The sequence below is a fragment of the Aspergillus puulaauensis genome, chromosome 4 (genome assembly GCF_016861865.1).
Source record: "Aspergillus puulaauensis MK2 DNA, chromosome 4, nearly complete sequence".
Classification (NCBI taxonomy): domain Eukaryota; kingdom Fungi; phylum Ascomycota; class Eurotiomycetes; order Eurotiales; family Aspergillaceae; genus Aspergillus; species Aspergillus puulaauensis.
Window position 1 is genome coordinate 2283049 of NC_054860.1, and position 15878 is coordinate 2298926.

The following is a 15878-nucleotide window of genomic DNA, read 5'->3' on the forward strand; positions in this document are numbered from 1 at the left end:
AACAAGCACTCGTCAACGAGAGCAAAAGATGGGCTGGCGACGAGGTTAGAAACAAAAGCAGAAACGAGACGACGGGGCCGGGCAGTGCGGAGAAAGATTGATTGCGGACTGAGGCACCAGCTTTATTTGCGCCTGAAAAAACGGGCATATAGGTGACTCAGCCAAGATTTTGAATTATGACGTCTAACTAATCTCCAAAATATGCCAAGAGTAACAATTTGACAGTCAAGTCGATAGAACGAGATAGAATTGATATTATACCAACGTGTACTTATTTTACATATACGCAAAAAGACACATTCTAGGTATACAGGCCAGCCCAGGATATAATTACCAGGGTCAACCCTAGATACCAATGCCCAGCGCAACCAGGACAGATGCAAAACAAACAGTAAGCCACGGACAAAGGAAATCAATCATACAATAGAAACCAAAATGAGTAGACGCTGAGCCCGCTCCTCTCTGAAATAAATCACCTAGAATGAAAACATAAACACTTCTATTGCGAGAATCTACTCGCCCTTCAGGCGTTCCTGGTGGACGGAGAAGGCATCTTCGAGGAATTCTTGTTCCTCCTTCAAGTGAACCGACTTCAGACCGGTGGCCACGGAGGCACTTGGGGCGCGACCGGCGTACAAAACGTGGCGGCGGTTGTGGTGCTCAGTAGCGTTCAGCAGGGTCTCAATGCGGGGCTGGACGTAGCTCCATGAACCGGCGTTGAGGGGTTCCTCCTGAGCCCAGACGACGTTACGGGCGTTGGGGTAGCTGTCCAGGTTCTCCTTTAGTTGGGCCCAAGGGAATGGATGCAGCTGCTCAACACGGGTGATGGCAGTGTTGCGGATGTTGTTGGCCTCACGGTGTTTCGTGAGGGCAGCATACACCTGACCAGAGCAGAGAACCACACGCTCAATCTTCTCAGGCTCATCGATAGCAGTTCCGTGACCAGGGTCGGGAATGATCCATTGGAAGTGAGAGTCACCAGTGAACTCATCCAAAGAGGAACGAGCGATAGGGTGACGGAGAAGAGACTTGGAGAAGAAGATCACAAGAGCTAGAAACCGATTAGCCAGATAACTTAATGGAAAGGGAAGAAAAACATACGCTTGCGGAATTGGCGGTGGATCTGGCGACGCAGCATGTGGAACAGGTTGGCAGGGTTGGTCATGTTGACGATCTGCATGTTGCAGTCCTGGTGCTGGCGGTCGAGCTTGTCCTGAGATGGGAAAACACGGGGCTCTTCGTTACAGAGTTGGAGGTAACGCTCCATACGGCCAGAGGAGTGCTCGGGACCCTGACCGTCGTAACCGTGAGGAAGAGACAGGATCAGACCAGAGCGCTGAAACCACTTCGACTCTCCAGATGCAATGAATTGGTCAACAATACATTGAGCGTTGTTGGCGAAGTCACCGAACTGAGCTTCCCACATAACGAGGGCGTTGGGAGAGGTCAAGGAGTAACCGTATTCGAAGCCGAGACTATAAAAGGGGTTAGATATTTGTTTATGCAAAAAGGGGACATTCCAAACTTACGCTCCGAATTCACTGAGAGACGAGTTGGAGATAACGAAGCTACCCTGGTCCTTGCTGATGTGCTGGAGAGGAGTGTAGGTAGACTCGGTCTCCTGATCGTGGAGCACAGAGTGACGCTGAGAGAAGGTACCACGCTCAACATCCTGACCGGACACACGGACGTGGTAGCCCTCGTTAACAAGAGAGCCAAAGGCGAGAGCTTCAGCAGTAGCCCAGTCAATGTTCTTGCCCTCCTCAACAGACTTCTTGCGGTTGGACAAGATACGCTTGAGGTTGCGGTGAATAGTGAACCCTTCGGGAGCACCACTGATCTTGTCGACAACATGCTCCAGGATAGAGGGCTCGACAGCAGTGGGAAGGTGAGGCAGAACCTCGGTAGCAAGTTCCTTGGGAGTCTTGAAACCGTTCCAGGCGGACGTCAGCCATTCCTTACCGGTAGGCTGGTAGTCCTTGCTTCGGTCGAAGCTGTCGTTGAGCATACCCCAGACCCACTTCTTGTGCTCATCAATGTCCTCCTTGGTGAAGGTGCCCTCGGAAATGAGCTTCTCGACGTACATATCGAGCTGGAGCTTCTTCTCGGCAACACGCTTGTACATGAGAGGCTGGGTGAAAGAGGGCTGGTCGGTCTCGTTGTGACCCTGTTTACGGTAACAGACAATGTCAACGACAACATCACGCTTGAATTCGGCGCGCCAGTCAGCAGCGACCTGGCACACGTAGTTAACAGCCTCAGCATCATCGGCGTTCACGTGGAAGACAGGAGCATCAATCGACTTGGCAATGTCCGAGCAGTAAGGAGTGGAACGAGCAAAGCGAGGATCAGTGGTGAAACCAATCTGGTTGTTCACGACAATGTGGATGGTTCCGCCAGTGGAGTATGCGGGCAGGGAGTGGAAACCCATGGTTTCGTAGACAACACCCTGAGCGGCAAAGGCAGCGTCACCGTGGAGAAGAACGCCCATGGCAGTGTCGAAGTTCTTCTCATCGTTGTTGTAGTGCTGGATAGCCCGGGCCTTACCCAATACAACAGGGTCCTCGGCTTCAAGATGGGATGGGTTGGCGACAAGAGAGAGCTGCACGCGCTTACCGGAGGGAGTGGGGCGCTCAAAGTTCATACCCAAGTGGTACTTAACATCACCGGAGCCCTCATCGGAGGGCTCGGTCGAACCGGCGAATTCACTGAAAATAGACTCGTTGGGCTTCCTGACAACATTGGACAGAACGTTGAGACGACCACGGTGAGGCATACCGATGACAATGTCCTTGATGCCGTAGTCGACGCTACGGTCGATCAAAGCCTTCATACCGGGAACAAGGGTCTCGCAACCCTCAAGACCGAAACGCTTGTCATTGGGGAACTTGGTAGCGAGGAAAGTCTCGAAACTGGAACTCCAGATCAGACGGTCGAGAATGCGGCGCTTGTCATCCACAGAGTACTTGTAGGCCTCGGGAACTTCAAAGCGATCACGGATCCAGTCGCAAGGCTTGCGGTCGGGAATGTGAATATATTCCACACCATATGAGCCACAGTAGATCTTCTCGCAAGCACCAATGATCTCACGGAGAGACATCTTCTTGCGGTCTCCGCTGGCGAAACGGGGCAGGATACCAGGGCCAAGATCGAACTCCTCGTCCAAATCGCGCTCGGTAAAGCCGTAGTGGTCAAGCTCAAGCTCCTTGGGTTTGCTGTAACCAAAGGCCTCGGCCTCGCCACGGATACCCAGAGGATCAATCTTAGCCTTGTGGTGACCACGAGCCTGGTAAGCGCGAACAAGCAACTGGACCTTCAAGTGTTTCGTGACGTCGGTACCGGCGGAGAGGCCGATACCAGCACCAGGCATTTGCTGGTGAACGCCACCGGTGGGTGTAGGGACAAGTGTAGGAGGGGGCTGGAAGGCCTGCGAGATGGGCATCTTACCCTCCTCCATGTTGCGGAAATACGTCTGCCACGAGATGTGGACGCTGGAAGGGTCGTCTTTCCATGCGACGTACATCTCATCGATATAGTTCGCGGTGTTTCCCTGAAGGAAGGAGTCGCTGGCGGCCTATGGGCGATGAAACAATACAAGTTAGCCAGGTATCACAATTAATTTACAATGAATATGGACTTACCACACCAGAATCCTCAGCGGAGGCATAATATCTCCTGCCAACAAGGGCTAGAGGTCGTCGGGTGGCCAAGCTGAATTTTGAGCTTGAGTCGGCACGTCTAACAGTAGAAGCGAGAGACATTGACCGTCTACATGAAGAGCAGGCAGAGCCGCGCAGCATGTTGCCGCCGGTCGCCTTCATCGCGGTAGAACGAAACATTGCGGGATTTTTTCGGTGCTCGAAGAGCTCTCACTAAACCGGGTAAGAAGCTAGGAACTTTTATGACGTGTACGGTCGCGTAAGATGCAACGTGTAGTAAACGAGAAAGAGCAGTATAGAATAGAGGATAGTGACAGTCGAAATCTATGAAGTCACTGGAAAACACAGGTCAGCAGGCAGGTAACATTTGCATGAGGCATATTTGGCACGGATAAAGGGAAAAAAAGCACGGGAGTGACGGACAACTTGACCAGTTAAAACAGGTGTCGACTAAAATTGCCGCAGCACCTGTGTAGAAACGGTACTCATCAGAGAGAGCTGAACACTCTCTGACAACAACTGAACAGGTTTGAAGGGGATATGTCAGGGGGAAAGATGATCGCAACCAAGAAAGAGGAAGCAGAAGCAAAGATGGAAATACCGGGAGTTGTGACGGTCAACCGGCTAAGGGAGTGGAAGGCTGTTCCAGTAACAAATACTACCAAATCACTGGCTGAGACTGATTGGCACGCCCCAGATGACTCAGCATGAGGTAGCAGCCAGACAGCCATTCACGGCCCGAACGTTCCCGCCGTACCGGTTGGTAGGGACAAGGTCATATCCGATCTTCCGCATGGCACTCCTATCAATGTTCTAGAGAATTGTCAGAACCCTTAATACCAGTACTTTCTGGAGTAGCATTTAGATATGCTATCACACATTCTCAACCTTCGTACTAAGAAAACATAACAGGACTACGGCCCATAACCTCACCTCCTTTTCTATCACCCTTGACTTGGTCGGGCTATGCCTCGGGTATAACAGATCTAGACCACGGCCAGTTGGGGGAAGCACTATTTTATGGCCCCAAGACAAATCAGCAATTTAAACGTCTCAGTGCTTCTTCCTGCGACCAAGTCTTTAGAACTTGTTAGATAATGCAAAGCACCGAGAGAGATATTTGGTAGGATAGTAACCCATGGGAAGTAAGAATTATGATTATATGGTTCATATGCAAAGATAGATTACACAATCCAAAATGCCAACAAATCCCAGCCAAACCCTTTCAGTCGTCGAGTCATATACAAAACGCTAATCTTCAAAAAAATGGTAAACAAAAAAAATATATACGAGCAAATAGATATCAAAACGGGTTGTGGTTAACTTTGCGCCTCTCCTTCTGCGGTCGTCGGTCGTTCCATTCGTTGCTGAGGAATGGGGTATGACCATGGTCCTTTGTCGGAGTCTCGGATAGGGGAGTCAATAGGCCCCCCAAGGAAGTCTGGAGGAAAGGTATGCACAGTCGGGCTCACGTCAGATAAAGCAAAACTAGCCCTATTTGACGCAGAAGGTTGTTGAGGAGGAGGGCTGGCGCTGCGGCTGCGGAGGCTACCATTGCTTCCGCCCCAGGCATCACGTCGGAGCTTCATAAGTGCGCTTAAGGACATCTCATCTTCAAGGCTGTTCAGATCGACTAACTGAGCAAGCCCAGGACTTGATACGGATTGATTAGAGTGGGCGACTCCATGGGCATTGACTGAGATGATCGAATTGCGAGTACTCCACTCACTACGCTCCGTGATGGGCGTTAGGCTGGGTTCTCGGAACTTCCCACGGCCACTGTGGGTGCGAGAGATACCTTCAGGGCCCCGGGGCCCAAAATATCCCCCGTTGGTAAGTTCTGAGCCATCTGTATAGGCTTGTGGGTAGAAACCAAACTCATGCCCGTAAAAGCCCTCGTCGTCGTTTTCTAAGGCTTCGGCGTTGGCAGCCGCGATTATCGGATCATCATAGAGCAGGTCGTCATTATCATCGTAATTAAAGTCTTCGAATACTTCATCAAAGGATGCGGGGTCCATTGCTTGGCTGACACGGCTCTCATCTGATACGAGTCCCGGTTGGGAGTCAGCCGTCTGAGCACTTTCTTGGGCCATGGATCGTTCGCTGACGCTCGTGGTATGCCCAAGTCGGCCTTTTGCAGCAGATTGGTTTGCCGCATCTGCTAGTGCGTTATGGAAGGCCTCCAGATTATGCTCAGACAAAACGCTGCTATGAGAGTTCACAAGTTCCTGGTTTGGCATGTTACCGGCGACGCTACCATATCTCCTAGGGGCGAATCCTTGATGATGCTCGCTCGCTGTGCTCGGAGCATGTTTCAAGCTATAGCCCGAGTCTGGTTGTGCTTCAGAATCACCAGTGTGAGGCTGGGCAGATGCTGTAGGTTGTTTCCGTTCATATAAATGGCTTGTCGGGTCATCGAAGATGGACTCGTCGAATTGTTCCCCGGGAGCTTTGGCGTCCAGTTCACCGAATTCTCTATCATCAAAATACAGGTCGTCATCGTCCTCATCCGGTATTGGCTGCAGCGGAGCCCCTGGTAAATCCGTGGAAGTAGGTTGTTTTCGATCATATAGATGGCTGGTTGGGTCATCAAATACAGACTCGTCAAACTTATCCCCAGCGGCTTCGGCATCCAGTTCACCAAATTCACCATCGTCAAAATATAGATCGTCATCGTCCTCGTCAGGTATGGATTGCAAGGGGACACCAGACAGGTCCGTCGACTCCCGTAAAAATGTCTTGGACTGCAACGGAACACTGGAGAAGTCTGTGGACTCGCGTAGAAAGGTCTTTGACGACTCAGAGATATCATCAGCTGGTGTAGAATCATTTGGCGTAGAATCGTCCGGTGGAGGTGGTTCCTTTGAATGGTCAGGCTCGTCCTGTTTGACAGGTGGGATATGAACATCTTCAAGGGTCGACATCTCTGGCTGAACAGGGCTAGCAACAACTGGAGACAAATTAGGAGCGAGCCAGGACTTGTTCCATATATTTCCTGGGGCTGAGAAGTCCTTGAATTCGTCGCCTTCATCGGCGTCCACATTAACTCCAGGGATTTCCTCCTCAAGGCCGTCCAAGTCATCAAACATCTCATTATCAAAATCATCCTCAGCGTCGCTAAATTCCCCATTCAACCGCGCTTCGGCTTTTCGTGCGGCTTCCTTTTCCTTATGTTTCTCTTCTAATAGTTTCTCCTGTGTGGAGGAGCCAACACCATTCATATCAAAACTAAATCGGGAAGCATTGCTCTTAAAGTGCTTTGGTAGTCCAGAAAGCTGTTGTGGTAGGTCAACCTCAAAAGTATCTGAGTCTTCAACCTTGTTCGTGTCGTCTTCAGCCCGTGACTCCACCTCAGGGGTCGGTTGTGGCTGCTCATCGGGTGGCCGCTTATCAAGATCTGTGATAGATGAAGGTAGATTTCTTGCGAAGACGGGTATTGAATGTGGATCGCGATCTCGGTTTGAGGCATCCGTCAATAGAGATGACTGTAGATAGGCTTTGTTTTCAACTTGCAGGGCCCTTTTGTCATCCTCAAAGTGCTCCTTGAACACAGGTGAGTGGTCACTGTGCCTCTTCATATTATCTGATAAAGGCGAGTAAGGGCTCTTTGGTTCACTTGACCGCACCCTTGCATCATCCCCTGTATATTCATGTTGAGTCACAGCAGGGACGCCCTGTGGACTGATTTGTTCTTGCTTGGGAGCAGGTGCAGTGGATAGTTGACGTCGAGGACGAGGTGCGGAAAAATCATGGACGATGTTTCCTCGAATGCGCGGGTCAAAGTCATCTGGGATCGCGGGAACAAGGCTTTTGGAGCCTTTATTATGATCTTCCACGCGCAACCCAGCCACCTGATGTGAGCGTCTCTTGGCCAAAAGCGACATGGGATTCAAGAGATGTAGCATGGTCTTTCCGGACTTTTGCGGAACATGTTCCACTGGCTGCACATCACGATCAACTGGCCGGCGGCTCGTCCGCGCTTCAAACCGGTGCTCTTTCTGCGATGCCGGCACCTTGTCTCCCGGAGACTCATCGGGGGAGGTTCGAAAGCGGCGATGGCCCGATGGCGCCATTCCGGGTGAAGTCGAGCGCTTCGTTTGGCTGTCGACGGCCGGGGTATTCAACGGTCCTTTGGATGACTGAAACGGTGAACCGGGCTTGGAGGAGCTCCCGTAGGGGTGGTCTGGGGTGTCCGGGGGTAACGAGGGTTGCGAGTGATTCGATTGAAAAGTGAGAGTTAACGGCTCTTTATCACGTTCTTCGGGGCTCGATCCGGGTCTTGTATGGTCCTCGGAGGATGGTACGGCTGCAGGTAAGGCGGTCGACGATGACGGCGCATCAATTGTAGATGTCGAGATTGTCGTCTTTTCTCCATCCAAGTTCAGAAAGGAATCAGTAATGAGCGGTAGTTGGAGAGGACCGCTGGTCGCAGGTACTTTTGTGGGCTGTGGCGTTTGAACAGGTGAGAGATTTGACCGGCGACGCGACCAGTACGAGAAGACCATGGCCAGCTTTTATTCAGATCACTTGCATCGTATGGCTCGGGTAGGATACTCGCTCAGGAGATGCAGAAGCACCGCATTTTGCTCGAACGGTCGCTGGTCTGTTTGGTTCCAGGCTTCCAGCTCTCTGCGGCGGAGAAATCAACCTCTTAAAAGGACGTGGGGCAACGCGGCCAGTTAGAACTGCGCAAGCGTTTATTAACGTCTAAAATTAGGATCTATAGGTAGCAAATGAATCCAAACCTTTAAGTCAAAACAAGGATCTCAGGGGCCAGAATTCCAGAGCAGGTGAGGAGGATTGATAACGATGTCAAAGCGCAAGGCAAATATTCGTGAGGAATTTGAGCGTTATTTAAATGACGTTCGAAAACGGGTAACGCGTACACAAACCTTGGAACCCTCAGGCATCCTCGACTAATGATGTCTCAGGCTGCACAAACAATGGAGATTCCCGGAGACAATGTTTCGTACGGAAACTGCTTCCCTGGAATTTTCAGCATTCCGTCCAGTGCTCACGGCCGAAGGCTCTGTCGACATCGACGATCCCGGTGAAGGGATGGTTCTTCACCTCCCATATCAATATGAAAAAGGTCGACGACATTCACCGTTTGTATAGTAAACGAAGGCTTCACTACAGGGACACACAAGGAACCCTCGCTTATTCCTAGCTCGAGAATGGAAAGGTATAAATAGGCCTTATATAGCTGTGTTCAATGAGAATTCATGCACTCTTTTCATATTGACTTTGTAGAGAGTTTTCTACAAGTTCCTAGTATTATATATATATAGTGCCCAGGCGAGCCCCTCGCCAAGTTCTCGTCAAGTAGCAAACAAGAGAAGTAACTAAACCCAACGAATTGATCATCATTAATATGCAAATCATAATGTACAGAATTTCAGTCATAGCTATTTTACAAAATTAAAAGCCGAACGCTGAATGCTTGATGCTCCCAACCATTGTGCGCTAAAGGACCCCGAAACACCGGAACAAATATAAGCAAAAGTCAAGAAAATGGACAAATCAGACGATGCTCTGCCTCCAGCGGTCGATAACTGCTCGTTGTCCCGGATTAACCGGCTGTTGTACGGTGTTGGCATGCATATTGGGTGGCACCGCATAACTTAGGTTTCCGTTGCCCAAAATTGCATCACTGTAGAAAGTATTTGGGTGTGCCATTTGGTAGCCATGTGGACCCGCCAGACTGGCTGCTTGGTATTGTGAGAACCCTGCTGATGTCTTTGGCGGACCTGGCGGAAACTGTTGCATGGACATTCGATTATCGAAAGACCGCTGGTGATTAAGCCCTTGGGGACCAGGGACCTCCTGTAGCAAAGATTGTTGACTAGCAGTGGACGGACGTGGGGCAGAAAAAATATCAGCCATACTCTTTCTATACCGGGGAATTTTGAGCCCTGAATTCCGTTTTTCAAGCGCCTCCTTTTTGAGGCGAGCTCGCCTTTCTGCTAGAGTTTCGTCCTCCTGAGAAGGCTCATTCTGGTTGTCTTTGCTTTCGTCCTCCTTCAGGTGGTCGAACTCTGCTAATAGCTCAGTAGTGAAGTCGGTATCGGCTTTGGATACGTTGCGTTCATGGCCCTTAAGTCGTCGTAACCGCTGACCGAGAGTTTCCCCCTCCTCGCCACTATCATCTTCTTGGTTCGGAGCGAGCGCGCTTTGGGCGATCTGAGAGTGCATAGTCATAGGACGTCGGTCGAGAATTTGAGGCAGCGGCTCGCCTCTTAATCGCGCGCGCCGCCTGCTCAGCGGCTCACCTTCTTCCACTTCTCTCTTTTCCATAAGTCCTAGCGGTCGTGCCTCGTCGGCGGCGTGAGATTTGTCGGGGAAAAGCATGCCAAGAGGGACATCTTCGTCCTCATCTTCATCGTTATGATGAGCAGCTTCCGGGTGTTCCCAAGCAAGGGCGATGCGTTTCTGCCGTCTATGCTCGCTCTGTTTAGCCGCCACGGCATCCAGCTCGAGAAGGGTAGACTGCATGCCGACAACGTTCGCTGCAGTTCGGCGCCTCTGTTTGAGATCGTGCTTTCGTTTCTCTAATTCCGCAAGTAAGGTAGCTGGTTGCCCTACAAATTGAAGTTGCTCGTCATTGTCGCCGTCAGTATCGTCTTCGCTGCTCGAACTCTCCTCGGAATTCTCTGAGCCACTAGAGTCCGACTCGCTGTTGTGCCTGCGTAGAGAGCTACGCTCATGTGTCCCCACGGCTTCCGCCTCTGTGCTGGGATATAAATTGTGCGTTGCGGGCGAACCTGACCGCAAATCCGAACCTGAGGGTTGCTGTACCAAATCAAGGGCGCTCCTACGCCTCAGTCTATTTCGCTCTCTGGGCGGGTCCTTAGGCACGCTTTTAGGGAGTTTCCCATGTTTCGCGCTGCTATACATTTCTGGGCGCAAAGGCCCCGCGAAAGGATGGTCCGTAAACGCAGTGACAGGGGCTGTTGTCGATGCATCAAGAATACTGTCAAGAGTTGCAACGGCAGAGGTCTGGGTATGATCGATGTCAATTGATGCACTTGGGGCTTCGAAGAAGACGCTGGCACGAAGATGCGGGGGTAAATCGGACAACTGTTTAGTCTGTCTGCGGTCGTTCCCCGCGGGCTGGCCTTGCTCGGACAGGTATGGAGCCGATTTCCTGTTATCAGCCGCAACCGCATCGAGAAGCTGCGTGCGTCGCTTCTCTCGTTCTGTTTGACCTGGACGCTGGGAAAGCTTAGGCGGTAGGTTAAGCATCACTGGTACGGGTGCTGGGTAGAAGACCATATCCTTCCCTTCTTGTGGCTGTTTGTCCGACTCCGCCCCGACGGCCAGGGGGGGTCTGGTCAGTGATAGCTGGCGTGCAAGTTCCAAGCCCTTGTCAAGAGGAACATAATGGACACCGTCGAAGTCATTGAACAACACCCTGGCTTGACGGTATGTATCGCCCGATGCAGCTGAAGAGGGTCGCTCCATCTGCATCTGGCCCATATCTGCGTGGTACTGCGCGTTCTGGTTGATATCGGTTGTCGTCAAGGGGACCGGGTCAGGGAGCGGAGGAAGGTAAGAGTGAGCGAGAGCTTGAGCCGTTCGGTTTTCGGAGAATTCCTCCAGGGCATGATGTTCTGAGAGTTGAGCAAGACGAGTCCCCGACTGCATCGAGTCGCGATGAGAGAGTCCATCCTGAGAAGTATAAATGGAGGCCGACCCAGCACTTGAGGCCCTTCTTCTTTGTTCGAGATCCATCCTGCGAATCTCGCTCCCGATATCTGCGGAGCTCAAGCTTAAACGTTCGGCCGATTTCTCTAGCCTCTCCACATTATGAAGGTATGCTCCTTGCAGTGACTGAAGCCCGGGAGTTGGATGACTGAGGGGGACAGAGTGTTCGGTAGTAGGTGTTCGTAGCTCCGCGCGGTCCTCGGTCGGGGGTGTATCAGGCGCATGAAGGCGAGGGGGGCTAACGTTGGGACTACTGGGACTATTGAAGTCCGGCCCTGTTGAAGGATCGGCTACTACTTCATAATCGTCGTCCTCGACCACATCGTAACTTGGAGCTCTCATCAAGCGAATCATGGAGCCGATGGATTGAACGCTGTTTTCGGCTTCCGCAGGCTGCATATGGCCCGCGCCATCGATGTGATCCGCGTTTTGCTCGAATGAGGCAGAATGGGCATGCGCTTGCGGCGACGGACCCCTGGAGTCGTCAGAGTCGGAAGGCAGGTCATGGTCGGCCTGGGAAACGGTGTTGTACGCCATTTTCGAAAGACGTTGGGGACACAGATGGACAAGCTGCGGCCATCCAAAACGAATCAAATCTATTGTCGTGTGACCGGATTTCGCAGCAGGGGCAACCCCATGCGGTCAAGGGAAAGAAATAAACGGCGATGATCAAAGCCCGCCTGACAGATAAGGCGCCCACAGATTCGGGCTGGCCTTGGCTTGGTGCTGTCAATGGAGGGTTGGAGGAAATGGAAAGCGAACGAGGGACAAGAAGGGGAAAAGAAAAAGAACAGATGCCTCAGTTGAGGGCACGATAGCACAGCTATAATAAAAACTCCATCATCGGTCTAGGGACTACTCTGTCCTTGGAAGAGAGTTCAAAAACCTGGAAGAATCGAGTCGACGGCCTGTCGACCGTTGCAGGTGGTGGTGGGCCGTGGACTTAGCCGGTTCCAGATCGACTGGCAAGGGAAGACGACGGATTTCTAATTTTACCACTTGAGGGGCAAACTCCTTCCAATGTTCCAGCTACTCTCCAAGTCCGATAACACGACTTGTCTCGGCTCTGAATGGACGGGGAAAATCATCCGCCTCATTCACTTGTGATTGATCACTGCTAACTCCTGTTGCTGCCGGCCGAAACACACAAATGTTGGACAATGAACAGCTATCTAGCTCAGAGTCTGCACGTCGATCTTCAAGAGTACGAGATCCACGGCCATGATCCAGAACCCACGAACATACGACGATCACCGGCTAGAGCCTCGCGTAGAAGAAACGAAAACAATCGCCTATAGCGAGCTTTGGATGCTGCGCGCACGAAACCCGATAACCTGGTTGGTCGGAATGAACATGGCCGAAACCTCGCTCTACCCCAGAGCGCTCAGGAGTCCGAATTCAGGAACCTGACCGGAAAATTGGAAACATTGGGTGCCATGGACCAGTTTCCAAAATGCTTGGGGCCGAGCGCCCTGACCCGACAAATCTTGGCCTGGTCGACTCTCAGGCAGTCACAGGTGTGTTTACATTCTACCTCGCTTCTGGGAGAATTCTAAACCACTTCTCTTCCCTTTGCAAAAGATAATATTTATTTCCCTGTGTGGTCTACAATAATTAAAACAGCAATTTTCTACACACAAAAATCAACCGGGGCTTTGAGTGCGGCTTGTGACGTGCCACCCTAATTCTCATCATCTTCTGGATATTCTCGTCGCCTTGTCAAAGCCTGAGTGAGGGTCGCTGAATACCCAGTTGATCGGGCTCTGGCTTAGAGAGGTCACAGCAGACTTCAATGAATACTCCGCAAGCATTCAAAGTTCGGCCCCTGTTCCCGGCAGAACGACCTTACCTCTACTCTAGCCCATGGTAGAGATATACCTGGTCTTTTTTCTGCTTTGTTCACGGGACTTGAGAGCCTCGATTCTCGTCGCATCTTGCGGAGTGCAAGATGCACTACAGAAATCTCGTAAATGGTGGAAGCTGTTCTACGGAGCCGTAGTGCTAGAATGCTAAGGATATATTTTTCACTGCTTTTGGCCGTGTTCAAATCGAAGTCATCTACGAGTTCTCTCGGCATATTGTCATCCTGCTGCTTGAATGCGCTAACCGGTAAGTCTCCATAGGTATCCCGTGTCCCGAGCCTGTATGGTTTTCCCGAGGAGCAGAGCTGGGCTAGCGATATGATGGTATTCCGGAGCACGGTCCCAACGAAGTGTGTACAACTGTCGACGGAACGGGACGGGAAAGGCGCTACCTGCAGCACGAAAAGATGTGCTTATTCCTGAATAGTGCCGCATGGTTAGGGTGTGAGACCCTGAGGATATACACTGACTATACCTGCACGCTCGTTGTCTTGGCCACAAATCCTGCCCGACTGAGTTTAGTGTAACCCCGATGATGGACATCTCCAGATGATGGCCCCAATAATATTTCGTTGCCTAGTTGACTACGGAGTTTCATTCTTCTTGTCTGACTCGCCGCAAGTGTCCCTTCAAGAAAATTGCCCATTAGGTCCTGGTTGTCTTGGGGCTGCAGGTTTATTACTTAGTTGAGTATGATCGCCATGAAAAGGGAGTGTAGGAGAGGAGGATTTTTGGTCTATAAAAGGGCATATAAATCCTCTCCAGTCAAGCAAGGCCAGAACAACCGCTTCGTCCATTCATTACATGCCCTGATACAATTATCTGACCATGCGATTGACGCCCTCGAACCTGGGCCTCGTCGCCCTCGCAACACTCCCTTCTGCTCTTGCAGCCCTCCACCCCGACATCCGCGCCGACACGAACCGTGACGGTGGCGTCGACATCTCAGGCAACTCGGACGTATCTAATAAAGCTGTCTGGTCGGCATCAAGCGGCGCGATTTTCCTGCCGAACATCGGTGATACCACTGGCCGATGTCCAAAGACGGATCTGAACGGGGGAAAACTCAGTAATGATGAGCTCGCATACTGCAACGATGCATCGGGCGATGTGCTTTTGTCACCAAAGTATGTGGCGCCCTTGAGGACTGTTCCTATGAAAGACCTTTCATCCGATGCGTATGGGTATGTCTATGCGACGCCAGACGCGGCGTACCAGCGAGTTAGGCTGTTTCTTAAGGGGAACGGGGATAGTGGAGATTCGACAGCGTGGACATTGCTTGATGAGCGGTTTCGACTCAATGCAACACAGCTCCAGGAGGGCCTTGTACTTGGCCTCGATAGTCGGGAGTTGGTGAAGGATAGTGATATCTGGGATGGAAACGTGGTTGTTAAGCTGGATGTCTTTAGTGGAAAGGATTCCGGGAGTGATGCCGTTGCACTCAAACTCGCGCCGGTCCTAACGCACCACCATCTCCAGAAAGTCGATACCCTTATCAGTGTCGCTGGGGAGAGCGATGCGCAACGACGATTCCTTTCGGATCTCAACGATGGCCGCCGCGAAGCCGGGATACAGACGCCAACGCTTCTCCTCAACGGTACCGAGAACGAGGATATTTGGGCCCAAGATTTCTTGGAGCCTGCGTACGCTAGTATGCCCGGTCCGGATGGGCCAATCTCAATACGTATCGTGCTGCGCTCAGCACAGTCTACCAGGGTGGCTGGTCGACAGGTCTTTCACTCGCTCCGCGGTGAAGGCATCGGCGGATTCCAGCCAGGTCCTGGGTTCGGGCACGAGGAGATCAACTCGTTCGGGAATGTCGAGACCACCCCGCCGTATACGTCCAAGTCTGGGGTGGTTTACAAATCGGGTCGAATTATCACGGGAAAACATTTCAACCAGTTGCCTGCTGACTCGATGCTTACCTTCCTCAACAGCCAGAAAGTCCAGGAGCCGCTCATCCTCGAGACGGGGTGGCTTTTGGTCGGCCATGTTGACGAGTTTGTGCAGTTTCTCCCATTTGACAATGAACGAGGTTGGACTATTGGTATCGCCGATACTATTGCTGCAATGAAGCTGCTGCAAGATGCGAGTAAGAGTGGTCATGGTGATGTGCATGCGATTTCATTCAACCGTACATCAGACGCCGTCGACGAGGGGCTGGCTGATCCCGAGGACCTCGAGTTAACCATCGACGATCTCCTAGCTAATAAGACATTTCAACAAGTCAACAAGTATGCGCAACGCCATATCGATGCTAATCTGGGTATCCTGCTATCGGAGGTAGATTTGCCATTAGAGCAGGTCATTCGCGTACCTACACTATTCAAAACCTCCAACTTTAACTTCCCCCCCAACCACCTCCCACCCCACACAGGACCGGTCTTGGCCGGGGAGTTCCAGCTAGTGTCCTTTCTACCGGCAACGGTAAATGGTGTGGTGCTTGGGAAGCACTATGTTTCACCGAAGCCTTGGGGCCCGGTCGTTGAGGGGGATGATATCATGGCAAAGGCTTCACGGCAGGCGTACGCAAGAGCCAATATGTCTATTAGCTTTGTTGACGATTACCTCTCGCATCATGTTGTTGGCGGCGAGGTTCACTGCGGCTCAAATACACTGAGAGAGGCTGATGTTACTTGGTGGAGTTAGA

At 51.6% G+C, this 15878-nt stretch overlaps 4 protein-coding genes across 4 annotated transcripts; 1 reads left to right on the top strand and 3 right to left on the bottom strand.

Annotated features, from left to right (window-relative positions):
* Positions 1–512: 512 nt before the first annotated feature.
* kgd1 (alpha-ketoglutarate dehydrogenase KGD1) lies at positions 513–3839 on the bottom strand (the record flags this gene model as incomplete). The annotated part of the gene is made up of 4 exons (XM_041704057.1): positions 513–1051; positions 1102–1475; positions 1530–3574; positions 3642–3839. The coding sequence occupies 4 exons, from the start codon at positions 3837–3839 to the stop codon at positions 513–515; spliced, it is 3156 nt and encodes a 1051-aa protein (XP_041556680.1).
* A 1139-nt stretch (positions 3840–4978) lies between these two features.
* On the bottom strand, positions 4979–8164 carry APUU_40931A (uncharacterized protein; the record flags this gene model as incomplete). The annotated part of the gene is made up of 1 exon (XM_041704058.1): positions 4979–8164. The coding sequence occupies one exon, from the start codon at positions 8162–8164 to the stop codon at positions 4979–4981; it is 3186 nt and encodes a 1061-aa protein (XP_041556681.1).
* A 1018-nt stretch (positions 8165–9182) lies between these two features.
* On the bottom strand, positions 9183–11903 carry APUU_40932A (uncharacterized protein; the record flags this gene model as incomplete). Its single annotated transcript, XM_041704059.1, has 1 exon — positions 9183–11903. One exon carries the CDS (start codon positions 11901–11903, stop codon positions 9183–9185), a length of 2721 nt encoding a protein of 906 aa, XP_041556682.1.
* A 2153-nt stretch (positions 11904–14056) lies between these two features.
* Positions 14057–15877, top strand: APUU_40933S (protein-arginine deiminase domain-containing protein; the record flags this gene model as incomplete). The annotated part of the gene is made up of 1 exon (XM_041704060.1): positions 14057–15877. One exon carries the CDS (start codon positions 14057–14059, stop codon positions 15875–15877), a length of 1821 nt encoding a protein of 606 aa, XP_041556683.1.
* Between the last annotated feature and the right edge of the window lies 1 nt (position 15878).